Consider the following 22,277-nt stretch of genomic DNA (forward strand, 5'->3'; position numbering starts at 1 on the left):
TTTGTGACTGACTCTTCTAGTCTATTTCACACGTGTGTATGCCCTCTTTCCTCTTGTAGCACCCTGAAAAATTTTGTCCAGGGATTGTTTTTCTGAGGGTGAGAAGGCTTTTTTTTTTTTTTTTTTTAAATGCAGCTGTTGGTTTGTGTTACCTACTTTCCTTGCAGCAACTGTTTCCCAGCTTTCCTGTTTAAGAATATCAAAACTAAGGAAACTCCAGAGTGGGTGTCTGAACGCTGCTCAAGGTAGGGGAGGACATGTGCACCCAGAAGCTTCTCCTGCTCAGTCTTCACGCTGTAGATTGAGCTAGACGAAGCAGATGTTTTTCATATCTACATATGTAGTGTCATTGTGCTTGCATCCCTCTCTCCCTCCCCCTCCCTCTCTTTCTCCCTCCCCCCCCCCCCCCTATGGCTGGTGTAGGCCTTTACCTGCACTATTGCTAGGAACAGAGCTCTGGGGACTTCCCTGTTCAGTCTTGTTGCTGCCCTACACATGCTTGTGGGGCTTGAGAGCCAGATTGGAAGCTGAGGTCCCTGAAAGCTTGAGAGGGGTTCGTGCTCCTGGGGTGGCTGTAAGCACCACAGGGGTGTGAGCCATCAGCTGTGTTGCCCTCTTGTTGGTGTTTGCACCCTGTAGATACGCTCTCATGCTGGAGATCTGTCAGACATCAGAACTGTGGAGATGTGAGGGAAAAGCCTGCGCACTGTGTGGGCGCTTTGTGCAAGCTGCTCAGCGGCCTTTGAGTGGGCCCTGCGTGCTCCAGGAATGTGCAGAGGTGGCCATTCTCATTTTTCTAGTTTCTTTCCTTCCAGACTCCTCTCTTGCTCGGTTGGCTTTGGCCAGAGGCAGTCTGTGCATGGGGCTAGGCGCAAGAGGGCTAGGTAAGAAACGTGCAGAAAGTTTGGTCATTCCGAAGACTATGGTGCCCAGAGGAGGAAAGGTCAAATCTGAAGAGGTGAGATCAAGCAAAAAAGAAAGGCTTACATCAGGTGTGACCTCAGCCTATGCTCTCAGTTATCAGGGCCAGTTAATTCCAGGGTCCAGGGCTCACTGCTGTTCCCAGTACCTACTAGCCAAACCCAGCAGAGGCAACTTCTTTGGGCTTCAAGAGGCCTGAAAGCTGCCATGAGCTCTTCGGATAACATTGTGTGACTACTGGACGCTTTCTACCATGCATCTCCTACAACTTGGCAACTTCAAGTGCCAGACTCCCACTGCAGCCAAGGGGTGCTGGGAATATCTGGGAGCTGTAGGAAAAGGCTGTGTGCTGGCAGAGTGTCCGGCTCCTACTTGGCCTTCTCTTTATCTTGTGTGAGTCTCTCTCTCTCTCTCTCTCTCTCTCTCTCTCTCTCCCTCTCCCTCTCCCTCTCCCTCTCCCTCTCCCCCTCCCTCTCCCTCTTCCTCGCTCTGTGTATGTCTGTGGCGTGGGCGCGTGCGTGTTCATGAGCACCTCTTGATCCTCTTTACCTCTAGGAATTTTTAAGGGCAGAGCTGACAGTTTGAAGCTCCAGTTTGGGCCAAGTTTTTGCTCCCAACCTGGCAAGAAATTTCTATGGTGAATAAAACTTGCTGTTGAGTGTCTTGTTGGGATGACCCCTAGATACCAATAGCTTTCCTCTCCCTCCCTCCAGATTGAATGCGAGCTTCTCAGCTCTATCTTGAAAAACCAGGTTAGACAGACAAGCCTGGGAAAGTCATCCCATCTCTGAGCTGGGAGCACCAGTCTGTCCAAATTTTCAGTGGCGGCTTGGAGACTGGGAAAGACAGAGGCCCGCTGCGTGCACAGACAGTTAGTTAATGGAAACCCTGTAAATCGGTTTTAAGTGCGCCCAGGACAGAGGGGGAAGAAGGTGGAGAGGGTGGTGGATGAGGATGGCATAGAATGAGGGAGAAGGGGTTACCCATGCGCCACTCTGAAACTAAGAACAGCGTCCCCCCTTCTCCATTGTTCTTAACTTAGAAAAATAAATGCATTAAAGAAAGTCATCGGGATAGGGAAACCCGAACTCCTTACCCGCCCCAAGCGGGAGTAGCCGGTGGCCTCCCTTGGCAGGGAACCCGGCTGCGGCTGTCCCCCTCTTTCCCTCCCTCCTCTCCGCCCCCAGAGGGGCATTGCTACTACGGCGATCGCCACCTCACGCGGATGGAATGCTCAAAGTATGCACACGTTCCCAAAAGTAGACCTCCTTCACCGCGGAGTAGCATACATCACCCGTGGCAGCCTTCCACCTTCTCAAGCATTTCGTAACCGAGTAAACTGAGAGCTGGGAACAGCCCTCTATTAAGTAGCCCGCAGCGCGGAGCCTCTTCCCAGTCGGCGAAGGCGGCCGCTGCAGCTGCAGTCAGTCCTCCTGCCTCTGCTCCGCACTCCACTCTGGGTGCTCTTGCCACCCTTCCCACGCTCGCAACCGTCAGGTGCTCCCGGAGCGCAGCACCCTCACTGACCCAGGGGGTCCCACACACTGGCTGCTGGACGCCCGCTCCCTCTGTCACTGCCGGCTCAGGTCAGTATGGCTTCTGTCCTCCCCACACCCTAACGGCGAGGGCTTCCCCAAAGATAACTGGGAAAAGTTGCTTCTTGCTTGCATCTTAACCCGGGCCAGGCGGAGTGCCAGTTAGCTTTGGAAGCTATTGATTTGTGTGCATGAGGTACTGAGGCGCAATGGAGGAACTTTGAGATTTCTTTGGAGTTTGGGAGGGAGAAGGAAAGGTGACTTGTTCGGCTCTATTTGTCTATCTGCAGGGGAATACCCCCTATAGACATTGTCGCTTTCAGTGAAGAGCACGGAATGCGGAGGGAATGCGGAGGTGGCTGCCAGGGTTCCCGGCTTGTAACATGGGCACAAGAAGTTTGCAGGAAAAAGAAGTGAGGTTCTGCACACGCTGTACAGAATTCCTTGGAGGGCCAATGGAAAGCGCTCCGGCGTGGCGTGGCAAGGCTGGGCGCGAGTGGCATTTCCAGATGCTCCAGGGGAGCAGCCCTGGGCTTCATCCTCCACTGTGTTCCAAGTGTTTGTGAGCTAGGCCGGCTTTTTTTTTTTTTTTTTTTTTTTTTTTTTTTTTTTTTTTACAGCTTCTGAGACATCCTTTTGGGATGCTTTGGGATTAAGTCCTATCTAGGGTCAGGCAGTGGGACCTCTGAGATGGTTTCTTTTCCAGTCCTTGGGTATAGAGATCAGAGTATGAGGAGTCCACGAATTTACAGAGCCATGACAAGCAGGACCTCAGCCACGCTCCCCTGACCAGTTCAGATTTCTGGCATACTTCCCCATCCCCAACTCTAAGGTTGGAGCCTTCCAAGGAATCATGGGGTGGAATGGGAGAAAAGAAATGAGACTAAGGTCGTCCTTGGCTAACTAGGGTCAAGTTTGCAGTTATAGAAGAGGTATGTGACGCCTGGAATCCAGATGGGCCCATGGAACATATGCCTGTGGGTGCTTTTGGGGGAAAAAATTAACTTGAGACAGTTAAGGAATTGGCCTCGTCCAGCAGGGGTTGGGGGAGGGGCGAGTTGTCCAAAAGGGACCAGTTCCCATAGCGCCCCCACTCCAGGCAGCTGATTCATTTTCATTCATGAGGGGGAAGTGAGGGAAATCCTACTGCCACGTAGGGGCGGCCACTTTCAGACATGGATGTCTGAGAATGCTCAATGAAGTGTTGCTAAGCACTCCGATAAATGTTTTGGCTAAGACGGAGAGAGAAGCTTTTCTGTAAAACGTATATGGACGGAATTCTTGGCTGACTGAGAAGGTTGAGTTATTCATTGGATACCCCAATGAGAGATGATTCATTCTTGATGCTGAGTCAGGAAACCGATAGGTGGCGCACAAGCCCCAGAAAAACGCACTTCCAAGACCAAGTTTTTGTTCAGCTTGTTAACAACCTCCCAGAACAGCACACAGATTTTTTTTTTTTTTTTTTTTTTGGTGTGTGTGTGTCTGTGTGTGTGTGTGTGTGTGTGTGTGTGTGTGTGTGTGTGTGTGTGTGTGTGTGTGTGTGTGTGTGTGTGTGTGTGTAGTAGGTTACCACGCTTTAACTTTTCGTGAGCCCAGTTTGCAACTGAATTCCAAATTATATCAACGTTGTGGCCGGGTGATGGCAACAATGGCAACAATGCATTTTTATTAAAAAAAAAATAAAACTAATGTAGAAAAGGGTTAGAATGTCACAGTTGTTAATTAGGAAAAAAGACATTACTAAAATCCCTTAGATCCCTGAGCTGCGACAAAATTTTAGTCTTGGCAATTTTTGGCCTGCCTGCTCATCAGACATGTAAAATGCAGTTTACATTCAGATGAAGAAAGCTTCCCTAACCCTCGTGCCAAAGATTTGGAAAGGCATGGTTGGAGAGTGTCAGTTTCTTTTCTGAAGGACAGCCCAACCTTTGGCTTATTTTTGGATTTCCTCCCTCCCCATCCCCATTTGTCACTAGGCCTATGGCATTGCCTTACAGTAATGTGTACACCTATGCATCTTCTAGTCTTGTTTTTGTGTTTGGCCGCATGCACCTTCTCAGTCCAGCTCATTGCTATAACTTTTGTTTCTAGGTTGGACCTAAGAATATATAAGGGCATCCATTTTCCTGGTTAAACAGCTACTACATGCTGGGAAACTACCAAAGGAGAGTAGGACTCTTTACTAAGGAATTAACCCAGTTGCAAAACCAGGAAAAAGTCAGAATAGAACCTTCTTGCTTCTGAAGCTTGTATAGTTGTAATCTTCCAGCGTTAAGAACTAGTTAAACACAAAGATGAATTATTGAGGTTTTTAAAAATACAGCTTTCTATTGCTTTGTCCTTTTTTATTATGCATTTTGGAGTTGGTTCCCCCCTGATCTTTTGAAAAGGGTTTATCAGATGTGAAAACAACATGGTTATCAGAAGAATTGAGTTTCAGTTGCGTCTTGCATATCCCTATGTAATCTATTCTAGATTTTAAAGACTTGCATACATTTAGTCAGGACAAACTGAAGAAAACATAATTATCCTGGGACCACTAAAGCACAGTTACCTAAAGAGTTCAGCAATTAGCCAAAAGCAGCCAAATGAAAACCCCAGCTGGAAGAGACATTTGGTTGAGTCAGGGATAAAGTGACCTCTAAATTATCTATCACCTTGGCTGGATGAAGCCATGTGCAGTCTGGTCAGGCCTTCACAGGGCATTGGTACCTCTTAAAATTATAATTTCCTACTAGTTCCCCTATTAGACCTATCTCAAGAACTCGACTTGCTTGGCTGCACAATAAGTCCATTATGTGCTGGGCTTGGACCCTATTGTTACTAAGTCAAATTTGACTGGGTTCTGGACCATGGTTAGGCTGCTGGCTAACCTGTTCCTGGCCTGCTTAGCCTGGGTTCTGATGGATCGCTGCTTTCTCCTGCAGATCCCTTCATGAGACTGTGAGCTTGAGGTCAAAGCATGCATACCAGGCTCCCCCGAGCACTGGCCGCCCTGGGCGTGGCCCTACTCCTCTCTTCCATCGAGGCAGAAGGTAAAATGCTTGTACTTCTCTTATGGCAAGTGACACAGAAAAATTCAATAAAGGAAAAGACTGTCATCTCTTCTGCTTCTATTGCTTGCTCTGTTTTCTCTGCACTTCTCCGGTGATTTCTCTTCTCCAGAGAAATGCCCTCCTTCCGAGCTTTCAGGTTCAGTTCTTAGATTCTGCTTTCCCTATTCCGTACAGTGCTGTGTGGTCTCTTAGCGCTTGTCTGCAGTGTGCTGTCCACACTGCCATCTACACTGCTGCCTTCCCCGAGGACCAGCCCCAGGATAGAGCAACAGATGCATCCAGCTCTACCAACAGGATCCTGGAGGGCTGGGTACCAGGAACCTCCGAATATGGACATCCTCACAGGATCAACAGCTCATCACCTTGGTCGGGACTGTGACCTTGGTGACAACATGAAATAAAAGTCTCCAACATTGCCAGCTCGGAGCGTCTGGTTTTCTTTTCGTTTTGAGCAGGCTAGGGGAGCCCAATTGGCTAGGCAGACATTCAGGCAAAGGAGCCAGCTGTCAAACTGGCTGCCACTTGGGTAGGTGGGTAGGGGAATGAGTGACAAACAGAAGCCAACCATTAGGGGATGTCATTCAACCTAGGGACTCTGCTGTTGGTGTTTAGTTCCAAAGTCTCTAAAGCACGTGTCCTAGAACAACCCAGCTCAGAGGGGTTGGCCAGGGTTTCCAGCCTGGAGGCGGCTGCAAGCTGGGCACCCCCTTGGCATGCTTGCCCTTGCTTGGCTCAGGAAGACCTGGCAGTATCTGACCTCAATACTTGGGTGCTAGGTGACAAGGGGCACCACAATGCAGCTGCAAAATGGCTTCTAGTGCCCTTGTCCTCTAGAAAAGGTCTGTTAAACTTGTAACCTAATTTTATTTTGCTTGGTGAACTTGATGCTTTAAATGTCTCATAATTTATTAAGCAAGCCACTTCTATGTAATAATCTCACTGGCTCTTTTAACTGTCCTTTGAGATTTGGCAAACTAATCATATTCAGAAAGATAAATGTGTTAATAATAATACTAAAAAAAAAGCCTTGTTACCGTCTCCAATTAAAGAGACACCTTTAACGAAGTTAGGGAGCAGACATCTGTAGGCTCTGGAAATTCCAGGGGATTGTGCTGCTTGTAGAGGGGGTAGGTATGTAGGGCTGTTTCTTGGCAACTCTGATTTTTTTTTTTAATATACTACTTCAAAACTGCAGGTACAGAGAATTAATGTTAGGCAATGAGTCCCTCTCCAAATGTGTCTTACATCTAAGCCCCAGAGTCACTTGCTGGCCGGGCTCACTTGATGAGTAAATGTAGAGGCTACTCTGGCCTCCTGAAGGAGTAGTCTGATGAGGTGGCCTTCCAGTAATCCTTTCTGTTTCGTCAGTTAGGAAGGAATTTTATTTGAGAAACTTCTGGAAGTACTACTAAAGATATTTTTAGATAAGTCATTGAAGTGGCCCTTTTATTGCTTATTAAGAAAGTAGTTCCTTGAAAAATAAAAGTTTTGAGAATTCTTAAGTATAGTGTTAGATTGAAGACAATGGTAAGTGGTAAACCTCAATTCTGAACTGGTAATGACCAGCCAGCAAAATACAGTTACAAAGGACATTGTACCATTGCCTTCCTGATTACTTCTACTATTTCTCATGTTTTATCTTTTAACTTTGTATTAGTTTCCACATGGTGAAGTTCTTCCTTTTTTTTCCCTTTCTTTTAGCTCTTATCTTTTCCTCCCCTAGGTCAGTATATTTTAATAAGATTCGTTTTTGGATTGTTTTATAGTTTGGCAATGTCAAACAGAAATATGAGTCATAAATATAAGCCACATATATAACTTAAACATTTTTGATAGTCATATAGAAAAAAGTGAATAGGAAAATTGATTTTTATGAAAGGTTTTTAACATAAAATGATTATTTTAACATGTAATTAATAGAAAAACTATCAGCAACCTCCTCTGCATTTCTGTGTTAAGTTTTGGAAGCTGGATACATACTTCACATTTGCAGCCCATTTCACTTTGGACTGGCCACACTTCAAGTGCTTGGTAGCCACATATTTGCTCCTTGTTGGGCAGCTCAGTTCTTGTGTTAACTACCAACTAAGTGGCCCCAGGAGCCTGTGAATAGCTAACAAAAGTTGTGTCCAAAGTCTTTTCGAAGACATTGAGCTAGAAAATAGATTACCCCCCCCCTCTGAAATCTTTATGTTGGGGCATTTCAAAATTTCAACTTGCCCCTCTGTTTGCAGTCTTCTGCTAAGGTAGCCAAGGTTACTTTGCTTTTTTGTGTGTGACTTATATGCTCTTGTAGGTATATGGTTCCTGGATATTTTTAATTTGCTTTTTTATATGATAGTTTTTAATGTTAATTTAAATTATTTAAAAATTTACATTTTTCTTTTAGAAACTATGATAATGATTTCCCACATTGCTTCTATTTGTATGATGAATTATATTTCCATGCTAGTTTATTGTATAATACAGAAACAAAGGCAAAGATTACTTTTCTCTTTTTGGCCTTAAGTAATTATTAGATTAGCAAACTTTAAACTTTGTTAGTGCTCTGAATGACCTACATTGTGTGAATTGTGTATCATATGGTAATAGATTTTTAGAAAAGTTAACTTTGCATTAAATGGTTGAGAGGTCACTGCTCCTTGGGTGTTGGATACCTTTTTCCTTTATCTAGAATTCACGACACACAGTTTTAATTTTGGCTTTATTTATAGTTCATAGCATATAATAAATAATTATTATCAGTTTATCAGTTATTTTAAGTCATACCTTTAACTGCTTTGTGTCTAGATTAAGGGGCTAATTTAATATATATTTCTATAATTCTGTATCTAACATGCAACAAAATATTCAAACCGGAAAACTTAGATGTCATGTATTCTGATTGTTTTATTTTCTAAATGAGGAAGTAAGAGTTCCTCAAATTGATATTCTTTTACATAATATATTTAATTTTATTTGGTGAATTGTTGTTTTACCTGCATATATATCTGGGTGATGGTGTTGAATTCCCTGGAAATGAAGTTATAGACAATTATAAGTTGCCATGTGGGTGCTGGGAATTGAACCCTGGTCCTCTGCAAGAGTAGCCATTAACAGTTAAGCCATTTCTCCAGTACCTCTAGTTGACATTTTAGTGTAGATTTTAGACTTCATCTATAATGTATTATATTAAAGCCATTGATTCAGCTATCCATTCACCCATCCACCAATCCACATGTTAACTCACCTACTTATCCATTAATCCACTCATCCACCTACCCATCCACCCAACACCACCCACCCACCGACCCACCCACCCATCTACCTATCTACCCACCCACCCATCCACCTATCTACCCATCCATCCATCCAACCATCCATCCATCCATCCATCCATCCATCCATCCATCCATCCATCCATCCATCTTTCTACCCATCTGTAAATTTGCCATGGTTAATTTTTGGATGTAGACTCTTGTTGGGTACTTCAACTGGAAAAAATGTTATTTTTCTTTAAAACAAGGCACACACTAGATTTAAAATTATTTGAACACATTAATATATCAGGTTTTATCTATATACACATTGATGGTATAGTGGTGGGCATAGCTGTTTTCCAAATTCTATCTATATTTGAGTTGCAGATGTCAGCATGACACATATAATTATTGAGCAGCCATAATTTCTTCTAATAGTGGCTTTTCAGAGAATAGAAAAATATGTATGTACATATTAACAAGTGTTGAATCCTAAAGTTTTTTTTAAACTGAAATATTTCTTCTATTTACATTTAATCTAATGTGGTGGAAAACTATTCAGACCACAAGAAAAATTTTTGTTACTTATGAGCAGTGCCGACTCCTTTTAAATTTATTTGTAGAACAAGGATTACAAGGCCTATGGCTAGGCTATTATAAATACAAACGGAAATAACCAGTAAATGTCTAAATGTCTGCATGTTATATAGAAGACATTGAACATTTATTACATAGTATGATCATCCCTACCATGTCCTAAATCCTACCAGTTTGAGTAACAGAGATCTCATCAAGGAGACATTTTCATGTCACATTATTTTGGTAATGAAAGCATCATGTTGAAGTATAAAAATAAACTGTCAGTTATAAATACTTAAAATTTCATTTCTCCATGATAAGCACCCAAGTTTTATGAATTGATTGTTATTTATAATTTTAATTCAGTTTCCTTGGCTTGGCTGTGGTGATCTGCTACTACAAACCATACGTAGCTAGTCTCTGTACTATGCCAACACCAGCATTGTTTTCAGAAATACCTAGACTCCATGACAATGTAATGATGGTTGTGAATTAATGTAAATATTTTCCCCAAATCAATAAAACACATATTTGTAATGACTTAACCCTGACACCCACTTCATTATTTTTTCTAATGAAAAATCCCAAACTTTGTAAATGAAATGGCAATTTTGAAATGTTGTCTATTTGGTAAACTCAGTGAGAAGCATGGCAGGGTAGGCTCTGCTTTTTGCATTGATAGGTCATTTTTCCTACTTTTGAATTCCACATCTGAGTTCCCATGAGCACCTTAAAATCCTCTAAAATGTTCAAGACTTTTCCCCCACAGTCATTTTTTCAGTCTATCTGGAATCCTGGTCACTTGGATATCAACAAGGTGGGCCGCTGCTGACCTTCAGCAGTTTTAACCTAATGTCATCTGCTTCAGGTCTATTTCCTGCAAGGTTGGTGGTACTATTTTTCCATGTACTGATTTTTTTTTAAAGCTGCTCAGGCCAGTTGTGTCTGCCTTTGCATTAAATTTGTCCTGAGCCATTGCTATTGGAACAATATTTTATAATGATATTCTTTTAATACCCATTGTCGTTTTAACATCTGTTGCATGTTTGTTACATATACTAAGTGATAACTTCTGCTAAACGTTGCAATATGGTTACAGACAGAAGAATGCTGAATGATTAAACTGTGCATGCAGATTAATAATCCTAATCTCACTGCCTGTGTATGGATAGTAAGAAAGTAACATTCATTCTTCTTCCAGTGTAGCCAATAAAAATAAAGACATCTCCTACACTCAGAGGTGGTGGTTTATTAAAGCAGATGTTTGCCTGATAATCAGTTTTGTTTCCTTTAAAATTATGCCACGAATGTAAAGACAGCTCTAATCCCTGTTAAATTCTGACTTGTTTCTCAGAGCTATTACCACATTTTGATTGACCTACATAAAATTCTAAAAGGAGACTGTAACCTCTTAAAACAGAGGTAAACCACCTTGCTCACAAGGAATAAGACCTGTAGACTAAGATATTTAAAGAAGAATATGGCTGAAAATCATCTAATTATTGAACTTGCTTCAAGTGTAATGATTTTTGAAGCATCGACCATGCACTGACAGTGAGTCAGTACGATACTGCATGAGGAGGCATGAACATTGTTGTAGAGAATATCATTATAAAATATTTCAGGAATGTCTTTGTGTAATGACTATTGTACATGGAAGCTTTGTTCATTGTGGGAAACTAAAAATAAGTCAACATTTCATTGACACATGCATGATGCTGTACAGTTTTGTATGTAAACTGTTCTTTCTGTACTTCACAGTTATTTCTGTCATTGATTTCTCCAAGTTTTTATACATAGTCATGTCTTTCAATGCTGATTCTTCTTTACTGTAAATAATTGCCCATAAATATACATTGATGTCATCTTTTCATAATTAACCACTGTTTTGTAAAGGACCATACTGGCATTTTAATTTAAAATGCTACTTCTAGTATGGAGTATGCCTACTACAAAGTCAATGGCCATTTTACACCTTGGGAGCACAGCAAATTGGTGTAAATGGGCAGACTATCAGTTTCTTAAACATCTCTAGCATTGTTTATATAATCGTAAATTAACATCTCATTATAATATTGGCCTATATTACTATGAATATACACTTAAATGTATATTTTCCTGTGAGACATATTTCATTTTTCATGATTTCACCTTTTCATTTAAATACATTTTTAAAGCCTCTGCCACAGACTGAGATTTATCAAACAAAATAACAAAACAACAATGCAGAAATTTAACCCAAACAGTGATTTTCTTTTCACATAAATAAAAATGTATGATGCCACTATTCTAAATTAACGTCCATGGTTGTAAGCAGGTTGTGATTTGGCATGCTTGTTCAAAGTGCACTCAGCATGTATTGAATTTCCTTAATTGTTATGTGAATTGTTTGCATATGTGGTTATTATATGTGATTCCATTGTTCTTGTATCCAAACATGTTTCTATTCTGCTTGATTTTGCTGGCCATTCTTGAATGACCTAGCAACTCAAGAATCAAGTGTTCTGTGCTGTCTTCTGTAATTTGTATACTTTCTGATGTTTTGTCATATCTTGTCAGCTCTTAATTTTATTCTGATCCAACAAGATATCTTTTATATTTGTTGGAAACAAATTTATGCAAAGACAACTTTAGTAAGCTTTGCTCAACACAATTCTTCATTAATCATATTAAGCATTATTTGGCATTGGAAAATGCAACTAATTTCCACTCTCTTTTTGCAGTTGACCCACCTTCCGATTTGAATTTTAAAATTATAGATGAAAATACTGTTCATATGTCATGGGAGAGACCATTTGATCCAATTGTGGGTTATAGAATAACGGTGGACTCTACAACAGGTGAGTTCTAAGATGCTGAGGGTTTAGGACAGATATCAAGGTCATACAGTTCTGGTTGCCTAACCTCACATATGATCACAAGAAAGGCAAGAATGAGCAAGCCAGAGGGATTTGGTTGATATCACCTGGTATTTGGTGGACTCAGGGCTACAGAGTCCAATCCCAATACTTACTTACTTACTTACTTACTTAAGCAAAGCAAAGCAAAACGTGTTTCAGATGTTCTATTGTGTTACCTATGGTGTTAGCCATGTTGCCCAAGTGTGGAGAACCAACATCTAAGAACAGGTGGGAAGGTAACTATTAGTATTGGTTAAGTGATAAGTAGTCTTCTTTGGTTGGCAGTGAATATGGATATTGCCAATATTGCTAATCACTGGAGGTGTGCTTACTTATTATCTTTTGGCCTTTAGAATGCCAATGGTTTAAAATGCCTTTTCATCAAGGAGCATTTCAAAAGACAGTATGGCTAAAGAACCAAAAAAGGTGTGAAAACCTTACCTTTTGCTATTTCTTTCTAAGTACCTTTAGTTAATGGCTGATTTATTTTAAAGACTATTGTAAAGCATTTCAAATAGGGTCCACCCCATTTGTAGATATTGAGAATATGGGCTTCCAATGTTCAAAATGGGCAACACAAAGATCCAATTTAATGTATCCCCAATGTCCTCATATCTCACGGTGCTCTGGCCCCCATAGATATGGTGCATAGTGGTCCACATAGATACCAGGAGCATTTCTCAGAGTTTTGCTATATGTGCCACATTTCTTAATTATGCTTTGTGAAATATTTAATGTAACTGAAGTGTTAACAGGCGTGTAGTCTATAGGAATTATCATGCTTTCTGACTGAACTGAGAGTTGAAAGAATCTAGAAGGAAATATACAAGTATACTGTCATTATGTAGGCAAATACTCAGTAAGATATCATGAAGCATATGATACCAAATTCAATAAATTCAAAGAATTATCGCTATCTATTAGCCTATGGTCCTCATTTTGAGTGTGTTTCTTTCAATCTTTCTGTTCTCTTCTAATTTATAATTTAAAATTAATTTACTTTCTGAGTCATATCTTATTTATAACATTTTTTTATTATTCCATGTTGTCATAAAATGATGTATTTTTGGTATGATATTCTAACATACCTTTAATTTAAAAGAATTTTGAGCTTTTAAAAAATATTGAATGTTGTTGGGCATTAGTGGCACATACCTTTATTTCCAGCACCCAGGATGCAGAGACAGGCAGATCTCTTGTGAGTTCGAGGCCAGCTTGATATACAGAGCGAGTTCCAGGACAGGTTCCAAAGCAATACAGAGAAACCCTGTCTCAAAAAAAAAAAAAAAAAAAAAAAAAAAACCAAAAACCCAAAATTACTGAACGTGAATGTGATTGTCAGAAAAAGGCAAGATGACTGTAAATATTGAGTTTTATAAGAATACAAGTTCTTCTTTTTGGACGACAGTTAAAAACAATGTTTGGATGTCTTGCAAAAGTACATATGGTAAAAGTTTCAGTTTTTGGGTATACATTTAGACTTTTTTGTAATGTGGTATTCTTGGGAAAGTTTTTGTTGAATTCATTTTTCCCTTTTTGCATTTACAGAGGGACCTACGAAAGAATTTACCCTTGCAGCTGGTACCACTGAAACTCTATTATCAGATCTCATTCCTGAAACAGAGTATGTGGTGACTATAACTTCCTATGATGAAGTAGAAGAAAGTGTGCCAGTCATAGGGCAGCTGACAAGTAAGCACATGTAGAAGTTTAAATACTTTAATAACATCATTATATCGATTTCTTCACTTTTATCCCCCAGCCCCCACCCAAGTCCCTTTCTTCCAACTCCCTCCATATCCTCCCCACTTTCAAATTGATAGCCTCTTTTTCTTTGACTATTACTGTCACATAGATACATGTATATGCATTTCCCCAACAATTTTCCAACCTCAATCTCTTATTACATAGGTAACATCAACACCACTTTCTATGATCCTTGTTATTAGTGCTTATGAACAATTCATTTGTGCCTTTTAACCCTAACCTCTGGAAGTGGCAGATGTGTTCTGAATGAAAATTATTTGAAATATCAAAATTTTCAAACAAGAATGTAAAGTCTTTTTGAAATACCTCTAACATTTCATTAAAATAATTTATTTGTAAGGAAATCATTGTTCAGCATTCTGACAAGCTGGAGGTCAAATATTTGAAACACAATATTAAAGAACAATGTATATGTTTTGATACTCTCTCTCTCTCTCTCTCTCTCACACACACACACACACACACACACACACATTTGGTACTTTTTTTGTTAATGATGGACTTTTGACTCAGTTCAAACAGGTGGCCCAACAAAGCCAGGAGAGAAGAAACCCGGAAAAATAGAGATACAAAGTGAGTTTCTTCCTATGTTTTTGCTTAGATTTGTAGATGTTAGGAATACACTATAGTAGATGTTCTAATTATGCACAAAGCTTGATCATCTTCCCTATACCAATAGCTATAAGCTTTCTCTAGTAGGAGTATAGGTAGGTGAGAGAAATAGGTAACTAAATACTTATAAAACTTGAGTACTGACCTTCTGGCTAATAGATCCTCCAAAGAGAAATTATAACAACAGATGGTGTTTACAGATATGTGGGAAAAGTGCTTGAAGCAACTCAACTGCTATGAAACACATTTAGTCTACTTGCATATTGAGCTCATCTCTGGGATATTTTGAACAACTTGGCTGATTATTTCAGCTTTCCAAACCTTTCCAGAGGTCTTGTAGCCCATCTCTAAGAAACTGAATTTGTAACCAAATGAAAAGCACTTTTATTTAGTCTCAGCTTGGAGGCTGTTAGTCTCCTTTTGTCTGACGCTTTGTGTGGCTTGCTAGAGTGAACTCCTAAGGAGTTTCTTGGACTTCTGATTTTGCCACTTTGTAAGTTGAATTTATGACCCAGATTGATCATAAAAACATTATAAACACAAAGGCCTCTTTCTCTGGAAAATTTTCCTCTAGATCACTGTTTATTATTCTCTCAGATGTCCAATAATCTAAAATGAAGTTTCTCCTATGCAGTTAGATTAATATTTTCTCCAAACTATCAATATTTATTCTAAATCAAAATATTCTGCCAGATATGGGTTTTAATAGTTTAAAATTGCCCTATTAAACAGCATACAAATTTATTTAAGCATGCAACTTGAAATTGTCTTGCACAATTTTCCAGGACCTTTTCCTGATCCTCTTTGCCAAAATACTTCTTTTATTATCTACCAGCTGACTTCAAGAACAAAAACATCTTCAGAAGTCCACTAAATTTTGCCTTGCAAATACAGATTTTCATGAAAACCAACTTGCCTCCTTGATCATGGAAGAGGGAAAGATAATGTTCGGTCATAAAAGTGCATTGCATTTTAATCCTTTAAGGATACCATATGGCCATTTGGACTTTTTGCATTAACAGTATTTCCTCTTTTTGTTTAATAATGGAGGTTTTAGTTGTCAAATTTGGATATGGAAATAATGAAGACAAGATATTTTGGCTACTTTGTGTGACTATATGCATAGACTACCTTGACTATAAACTTAGACTTTTATATTGGAAAATATGACAGACCATCAAAATATTTGCTCTTCTCTTCAACTCAGGCTCATCTGCTTGAAGAGCACAGATTGTATTTGTATATTGATAAATAACAACGCAGGAGAAGACTCTGTTGGTGTTTCTTTTGTGTGTCTCCCAGATGTTTTATGGGATCTTCATTTGCGGAAAAGTAAAGATATAGTTTAGAAAAACAGGCTGCCAGTGCATGCACTTGGACTGTATTCTGGGCAGTGTATATCACATGCCTAGTTATTTCTCTGCACAGGATGTCTTACCTAGCAGTTTAAAAGCATCCAGTCCCATAAGTGGATTTTGATAAGTGCATTGAAACTACTTCCATATTATAAGATTTTATATTCTTCTATGGGTGTAAATGGAAAATAATGGGTCCAGACATTATAAGGAGTAGAATGACTCAGGAACATTTTTGCAGTGTTAGCCCATGTTTTTTTTAAAGGTGAACTCATTTAATCATTTAAAAATATGTTAAATACATTTCAGAGTGCTCGGTCAGTGCCTGGACTGATTTAGTCTTTCTTGTGGATGGCTCCTGGAGTGTGGGAAGAAATAATTTCAAGTACATTTTAGACTTCATTGCTGCTCTTGTGTCTGCTTTTGATATTGGGGAGGAGAAGACAAGAGTTGGAGTTGTTCAGTACAGCACGGATACCAGGACTGAATTTAACTTAAATCAGTATTACCAAAGAGATGACCTGCTTGCAGCAATTAAGAAAATACCGTACAAAGGTGGAAACACAATGACAGGTATGTTTTAGAGATTCCTTTATTGTTTAAAATAAATGAAATGTCTATTTTGAGACAAAATAAAAAAAATTGATTATATAGTAAGTACCTTTGGAATTAACGCCTTAGTCTTTAACTTTGGCAAAATGCATGAGTGTCTAGAGTGAATGAACATATTTCTTTTTTTTCCCCTTCAGGGGATGCCATTGATTACTTGGTTAAAAACACTTTCACTGAATCTGCTGGCTCAAGAGCTGGCTTTCCTAAAGTGGCAATTATTATCACGGATGGCAAATCTCAGGATGAAGTGGATATTCCAGCACAGGAACTTCGGAATATTGGAGTTGAGGTTTTCTCTCTGGGTAGGTTAAGTCTGATCAGCCATTTTCTTTCTAGATCTTCCTCAGTACACTTATGCTTAAGAAGAGAAAGGTTGATTCCTCAAGGAAGGACGTTGTCAAAAGTGCTTACTGGGTTTATAGGATAATATTAAGCCAAGTTGTCTTGGAGTAAAAATTCTGCTTATCTATTTCCTCATAAAACTTTCATAGCATATGGATTAAGTGAGGTGATATGAACATGCTTTGCCAGCTGTCTACTTTTCACAGAACACTCTGCCAGCGATTCTAATAAAGACCCTCCTTGTATTATCATTCAGTGGATTTTCTGCATTACATAATACTTGAAGTATTCACCAGGCTCCAGATCATTCAGCACTTTGGAATAAAAAATATATCTTTACAGATGTCAGAGACAAGTGATGACATAATTAAAAAGGGAGTTCTTTCTATTAACCATTTGTTTTTCTCTTTAGCTAGTCACTTTTTGTGAAATTATAAAATCGTTTGTCATCGAACATTTGTTTGTTATCTACCTATCACCTATCATCTGTCTATTTGAGACAGGTCTCACTATGTAAGTCTAGCTGTCCTTGAACTCACAAAAATCTTCTGGCCTCTGCCTTGAATGACTGGGATTAAAGGCAGGTGTCAAAGCAGCTTTGGATTTTGACTTAAAAAGGGCTAAAGATAGCTTCAATTTGAGATTCAGAATTACTGCAAAGAACTTCTTGACGTTGTTATGTTTCCCATTTTAACATTTCACCACCTATTTGTTTTCAAGGTATTAAAGCTGCAGATGCAAAAGAACTCAAACAAATTGCATCCACACCTTCATTGAATCACATTTTCAACGTGGCCAATTTTGATGCAATTGTAGACATTCAGAATGAGATAATCTCTCAGGTGTGTTCAGGAGTTGATGAGCAACTTGGTGAACTGGTTAGTGGAGAAGAAGGTGAGTGCTTGCTTGTTGAGGGGTATATAGACGCTAGCACTTTTTGACAGCGGTTCTTGCTTTACACATATTCTAGAATCCACATATCTCAACCATGTCCTCCAGTGATTGTCTGGTTTCTGAACTCAACTTGTTGATACATTGGTATTATTTAAACCCTCCAGTGGAAAATTTGACAAAATATTTCATTTTCTGTGAAGTTCCTGAACATTTTTTGTTTTGGGGAGGAGCGAGTTTTCATTACACTTAGTTTATTTAATATTTTAATTTTAATTAAAATTAAAATATAATGATATAATTTCTGTCTTCTTTTTCCTTCCTCCAAACTCTCCCATGTTCCTCCTTGCTTCCCTTCAAATTATGGACTTTTTTCTTTGTTATTGTTACATATATGTTTGTGTACATGTGTGTAAAGGCATAAATATATTAACACAACCTGTTTACTTACGCTAAATCCATTTAGTGTTACCAGTATGAATATGATTTCAAGCATCCACTTGATATTTGATAAACAGTTAGGGGGCTCATCTCTAAGAAGAACTACATCTCCCACTTTCAGCATTCCTTAATTACCTGTAGTTCTTTGTTTAGGGGTGGGACCTCATGAGATTTCCCTCCTTCCATTGATTAGACTTTTATAAATAGTTTTTTTTTTTTTTTTTTTGTGTGTGTGTGTAGATTGTCTACTCATTATCAGACTTTTCTGGTATGTGCTTCAATTATTTTATATGTAGACCTAAACATTGGCAGTTTGCAGACACTTACTTTAGTATTCTAGAACATAAAAGAATGATAACGTTGTTTCTATCAATGGATTTCCCTTATGATGTGCTCCCTAATATGTTCAAAGCTTAGACATAACTCAAAGAGTTGTCAGGTTGATGCTCCCACATCTGGAAAGTGTTCCCATTTCTACCAGTTAGTACTTCAAAGTATGTAGAAGAGAGGAGAGGCATTTCAAAGAGATATTTTACATTTTCCCAAGGTGGTCTTCCTCCCACTGACAAGTAGTTAAGTACAACTTTTATATGGTTTAATGTTCAATCATATTTTGGTAAGTTCCATGGTGTTATTTCTCTCAGGACTTCTCTGTGCATTGTAGACTCTGATTCCTTTCTTTTTCTTTACTGTCTAATGACTAACTTTCCCCCATCCCGACTCTTGTGTTATCAGAAGATCCGTATGTCCCTTCACATGGATTATCTCTCTTTTTTAAATTTATTTTTTTGTTTTTATTTTACATATCGATCCCAGTTCCCTCTCCCTACTTCCCTCCATCCCTCTTTCCCTCTCTCCCACCCTCTCATGTCCCCCGACCATCCTCCCCTCTGCTCCTCTGCACTCCACATGTAGGGAAAGTTTTCTTCAATGATTTTGTTGAATATGTTTTCTGCTATTGAGCTGGGCTTGTTCACCTTCTTCTATGCCTATTTTTCTTAGGTTTGGTCTTTTCATGGTGTTCCACATTTCCTGGATGTTTTGTGTTAAGGATTTGTTGGATTTAAGATTTTCTTTGGTAGATGATTCTATTTCGTCTAGTTTATCTTCAGCACCTGAGATTCTCTCTTCAATCTCTTGTATTCTGTTGGTTATGCTTGAATCTTTATGTTCTGATGGTTTGCCCAGTTTTTCTATTTCCAGCATTCCCTCAGCTTGTGTTTTCTTTATTGTTTCTATTTCAGTTTTCAAATCTTGAACTGTTTCAATTGTTACCTTCATCTGTTTGATTGTTTTTTTTTTTTTTTTCTTGGCTTTCCTTACTTTAAGAGATTTGTTAATTTATTCTAATTTTTCGTTTGTTTTTCTTCCATTCTTTAAGGGATTTTCTCATATTGTCTTTAAGGGCCTCTATCTTTTTTTATTATTTTATTTTATTATTTTACATGTCGATCCCAGTTCCCTCTCCCTCCCTCCCTCTTACCCTCTCTGTCCCCTCACATGCACCCTGATCACCCTCCCCCCCCAATTCCACATGTAGGGCAATGCCATCCATGTGGGGTCATGTAGATCAGTCAAGTCATTTGAAGTAGGGACGAGGACTTCTCTCCTGTCTCTAGGTTAAGGCAGTATCCCTCCATGGGGGATGTGTCCGCATGGTCCTTTTGTGCACCAGGAATGGATTATCTCTCTTTACTTTAAAGAAGTTTTATGCTTGACAAGATCAGGCAAGGATTTTGTTGTGCTGCTGTTTGAATTTTCCTACATGGGTGGCCATGCCCACATCACAGCTGTGTTCATATTTCTTCGTGGCCTATAGCCAGCAAATCATCTATGTAATGAGAGTTAGCAAACATCTATATTGGGACATGAAAGTAAAGACAGTGAGTAAAATGCCAAATTCAGAATGAAAGTTTGGTTTCAGAGAAGCAATAAATGTTAAATATACTTTCATTAGTTTATTTCAAAAATCATCTTTCCCACCAAACTTTTTGGTGTGCTAACTGGAATCCTGGCAGTAGGAACTGTTGGTTGTTCATGTAGGTGGAAAAGGGAGAGGTGGTAACAATGAACACTTTCTTATATAAACATTATCCATTTGAATAAGCAGAATTGCAGGTCAAAATGTAAAACTTCACAGAGATGCTTTTCATTATCAGTCACCACATTTTTCTTTGCTTGATTTTGTTTCAGTCATCGAACCTCCTTCAAATCTGGTTGCCACAGATGTTTCATCAAAATACATTAAGCTACGCTGGGATCCATCTCCCAGTGCTGTGACTGGCTATAAAGTCCTCCTCACACCAATGGCCCCAGGAAGCCGACATCATGCTTTGAGTGTGGGGCCTCAGACAACCACGCTCAATGTTCGTGACCTCTCAGCAGACACAGAATACCAGATCAGTGTTTCTGCCATGAAGGGACTGACATCGAGTGAGCCTATTTCAGTAATGGAGAAGACTCAGCCAATGAAAGTTCAAGTGGGTAAGTCAGCCATTTTATCACCAGGGTTGGAATACGACATTATGGCCTACTAGTTCAGGCTCCATTCTCTCTCTCTCTCTCTCTCTCTCTCTCTCTCTCTCTCTCTCTCTCTCTCTCTCTCTCTCTCTCTCTCACCGTCTCTCTTTTGTGGCTTTTCAAGACACGGTTTCTCTTGTATTGCTTTGGAACCTGTCCTGGAACTAGCTCTGTAGACCAGGCTGGCTTCGAACTCACAGAGACCTTCCTGTTTCTGCCTCCCGAGTGCTAGGGTTAAAGGTGTGTGCCACCAACGGCCAGCCAGAATTCATTTGCAGTAGTTTTGTCTCTATTTATTTATTTATTTATTTATTTATTTATTTATTTATTTATTGAATTGTGATGAATGGGGTCTTTCCTGGAACCTGAAGTTTGCTGTTTTGCCTAGACTTGCTGGTTAGCAAGTCCCAGGACCTGCCGGTCTCCATACCCCCCAGAATTGCATTACAGGTATACTTGGTTCTTATGTGAGTGTGTAGGATCCTAACTTAGGTCCTCATGCTTGCTCAGGAAGCACTTGACCCACCGGGCTGCCTCTCCAGACCTGTGGCAGTTTTATTTTGTTTTTTGTTTTCTTTTGTTTGTTTGTTTTTTAAAGAAGTAGATTTATAAAGAAAGTGAGATATCTAGAGATATCCATATCTTAATTTTATTGTATTTTAGTTTATATTTGTTTATGAATGGATTTTCTTTCTCTTCACAGAATGTTCACGTGGTGTGGATATAAAAGCTGATATAGTGTTTTTGGTTGATGGTTCCTATAGCATCGGGATTGCAAACTTTGTTAAAGTTAGAGCCTTTTTGGAAGTTCTTGCAAAAAGTTTTGAGATTTCACCAAACAGGGTACAGATAAGCCTGGTCCAATACAGCAGAGACCCTCACACTGAATTCACATTAAAGGAATTTAACAGAGTTGAAGATATAATCAAAGCAATAAACACCTTCCCCTACAGGGGAGGATCCACAAACACCGGCAAAGCAATGACTTATGTCAGAGAGAAAATATTTGTGCCTAACAAAGGCTCAAGAAGTAATGTGCCGAAGGTCATGATCCTCATCACCGATGGGAAGTCATCGGATGCTTTCCGAGACCCTGCTATAAAACTCAGAAATTCGGACGTGGAGATCTTTGCAGTCGGTGTGAAGGATGCTGTTCGCTCTGAGTTGGAAGCCATTGCCTCTCCTCCTCCAGAGACCCACGTGTTCACAGTGGAGGATTTTGATGCCTTTCAGAGGATATCGTTTGAACTCACACAGTCTATCTGTCTTAGAATTGAGCAAGAGTTGGCAGCTATAAAAAAGAAAGGTTGGTAGATTTTGGAAAGTAAAAGTTATTTCCCAGTGAACAAAGCTTCTCAAGTCTAAAACCATAGGTAGGAAGGGAATCTTTTTCAATTTATTGGGAACTTCCCACTGCTATTGGAAACCATTGAATTTAGTGTATTTGGGCCTGACATATAACTTTCTCCTGGGTATGCATAACATTTCATTTTTGATGAAGAAA

The 22,277-nt window shown here is 39.5% G+C and overlaps 1 protein-coding gene across 1 annotated transcript in view; it reads left to right on the forward strand.

Annotated features, from left to right (window-relative positions):
- The first annotated feature begins 2,479 nt into the window (after positions 1 to 2,479).
- Col12a1 (collagen type XII alpha 1 chain) overlaps positions 2,480 to 22,277 on the forward strand; it is a 116,662-nt gene continuing 96,864 nt past the window's right edge. The window contains exons 1-10 of the mRNA XM_051173230.1: positions 2,480 to 2,507; positions 5,387 to 5,494; positions 12,057 to 12,173; positions 13,782 to 13,925; positions 14,514 to 14,573; positions 16,277 to 16,540; positions 16,717 to 16,881; positions 17,642 to 17,815; positions 20,447 to 20,737; positions 21,477 to 22,079. Of these exons, the coding sequence (XP_051029187.1) occupies positions 5,422 to 5,494; positions 12,057 to 12,173; positions 13,782 to 13,925; positions 14,514 to 14,573; positions 16,277 to 16,540; positions 16,717 to 16,881; positions 17,642 to 17,815; positions 20,447 to 20,737; positions 21,477 to 22,079 (1,891 nt within the window). The 5' untranslated portion in view covers positions 2,480 to 2,507; positions 5,387 to 5,421. The remainder of the gene's footprint in view (positions 2,508 to 5,386; positions 5,495 to 12,056; positions 12,174 to 13,781; positions 13,926 to 14,513; positions 14,574 to 16,276; positions 16,541 to 16,716; positions 16,882 to 17,641; positions 17,816 to 20,446; positions 20,738 to 21,476; positions 22,080 to 22,277) is intronic.

Source organism: Phodopus roborovskii, unplaced genomic scaffold (assembly GCF_943737965.1).
Source record: "Phodopus roborovskii unplaced genomic scaffold, PHOROB, whole genome shotgun sequence".
NCBI lineage: Eukaryota > Metazoa > Chordata > Mammalia > Rodentia > Cricetidae > Phodopus > Phodopus roborovskii.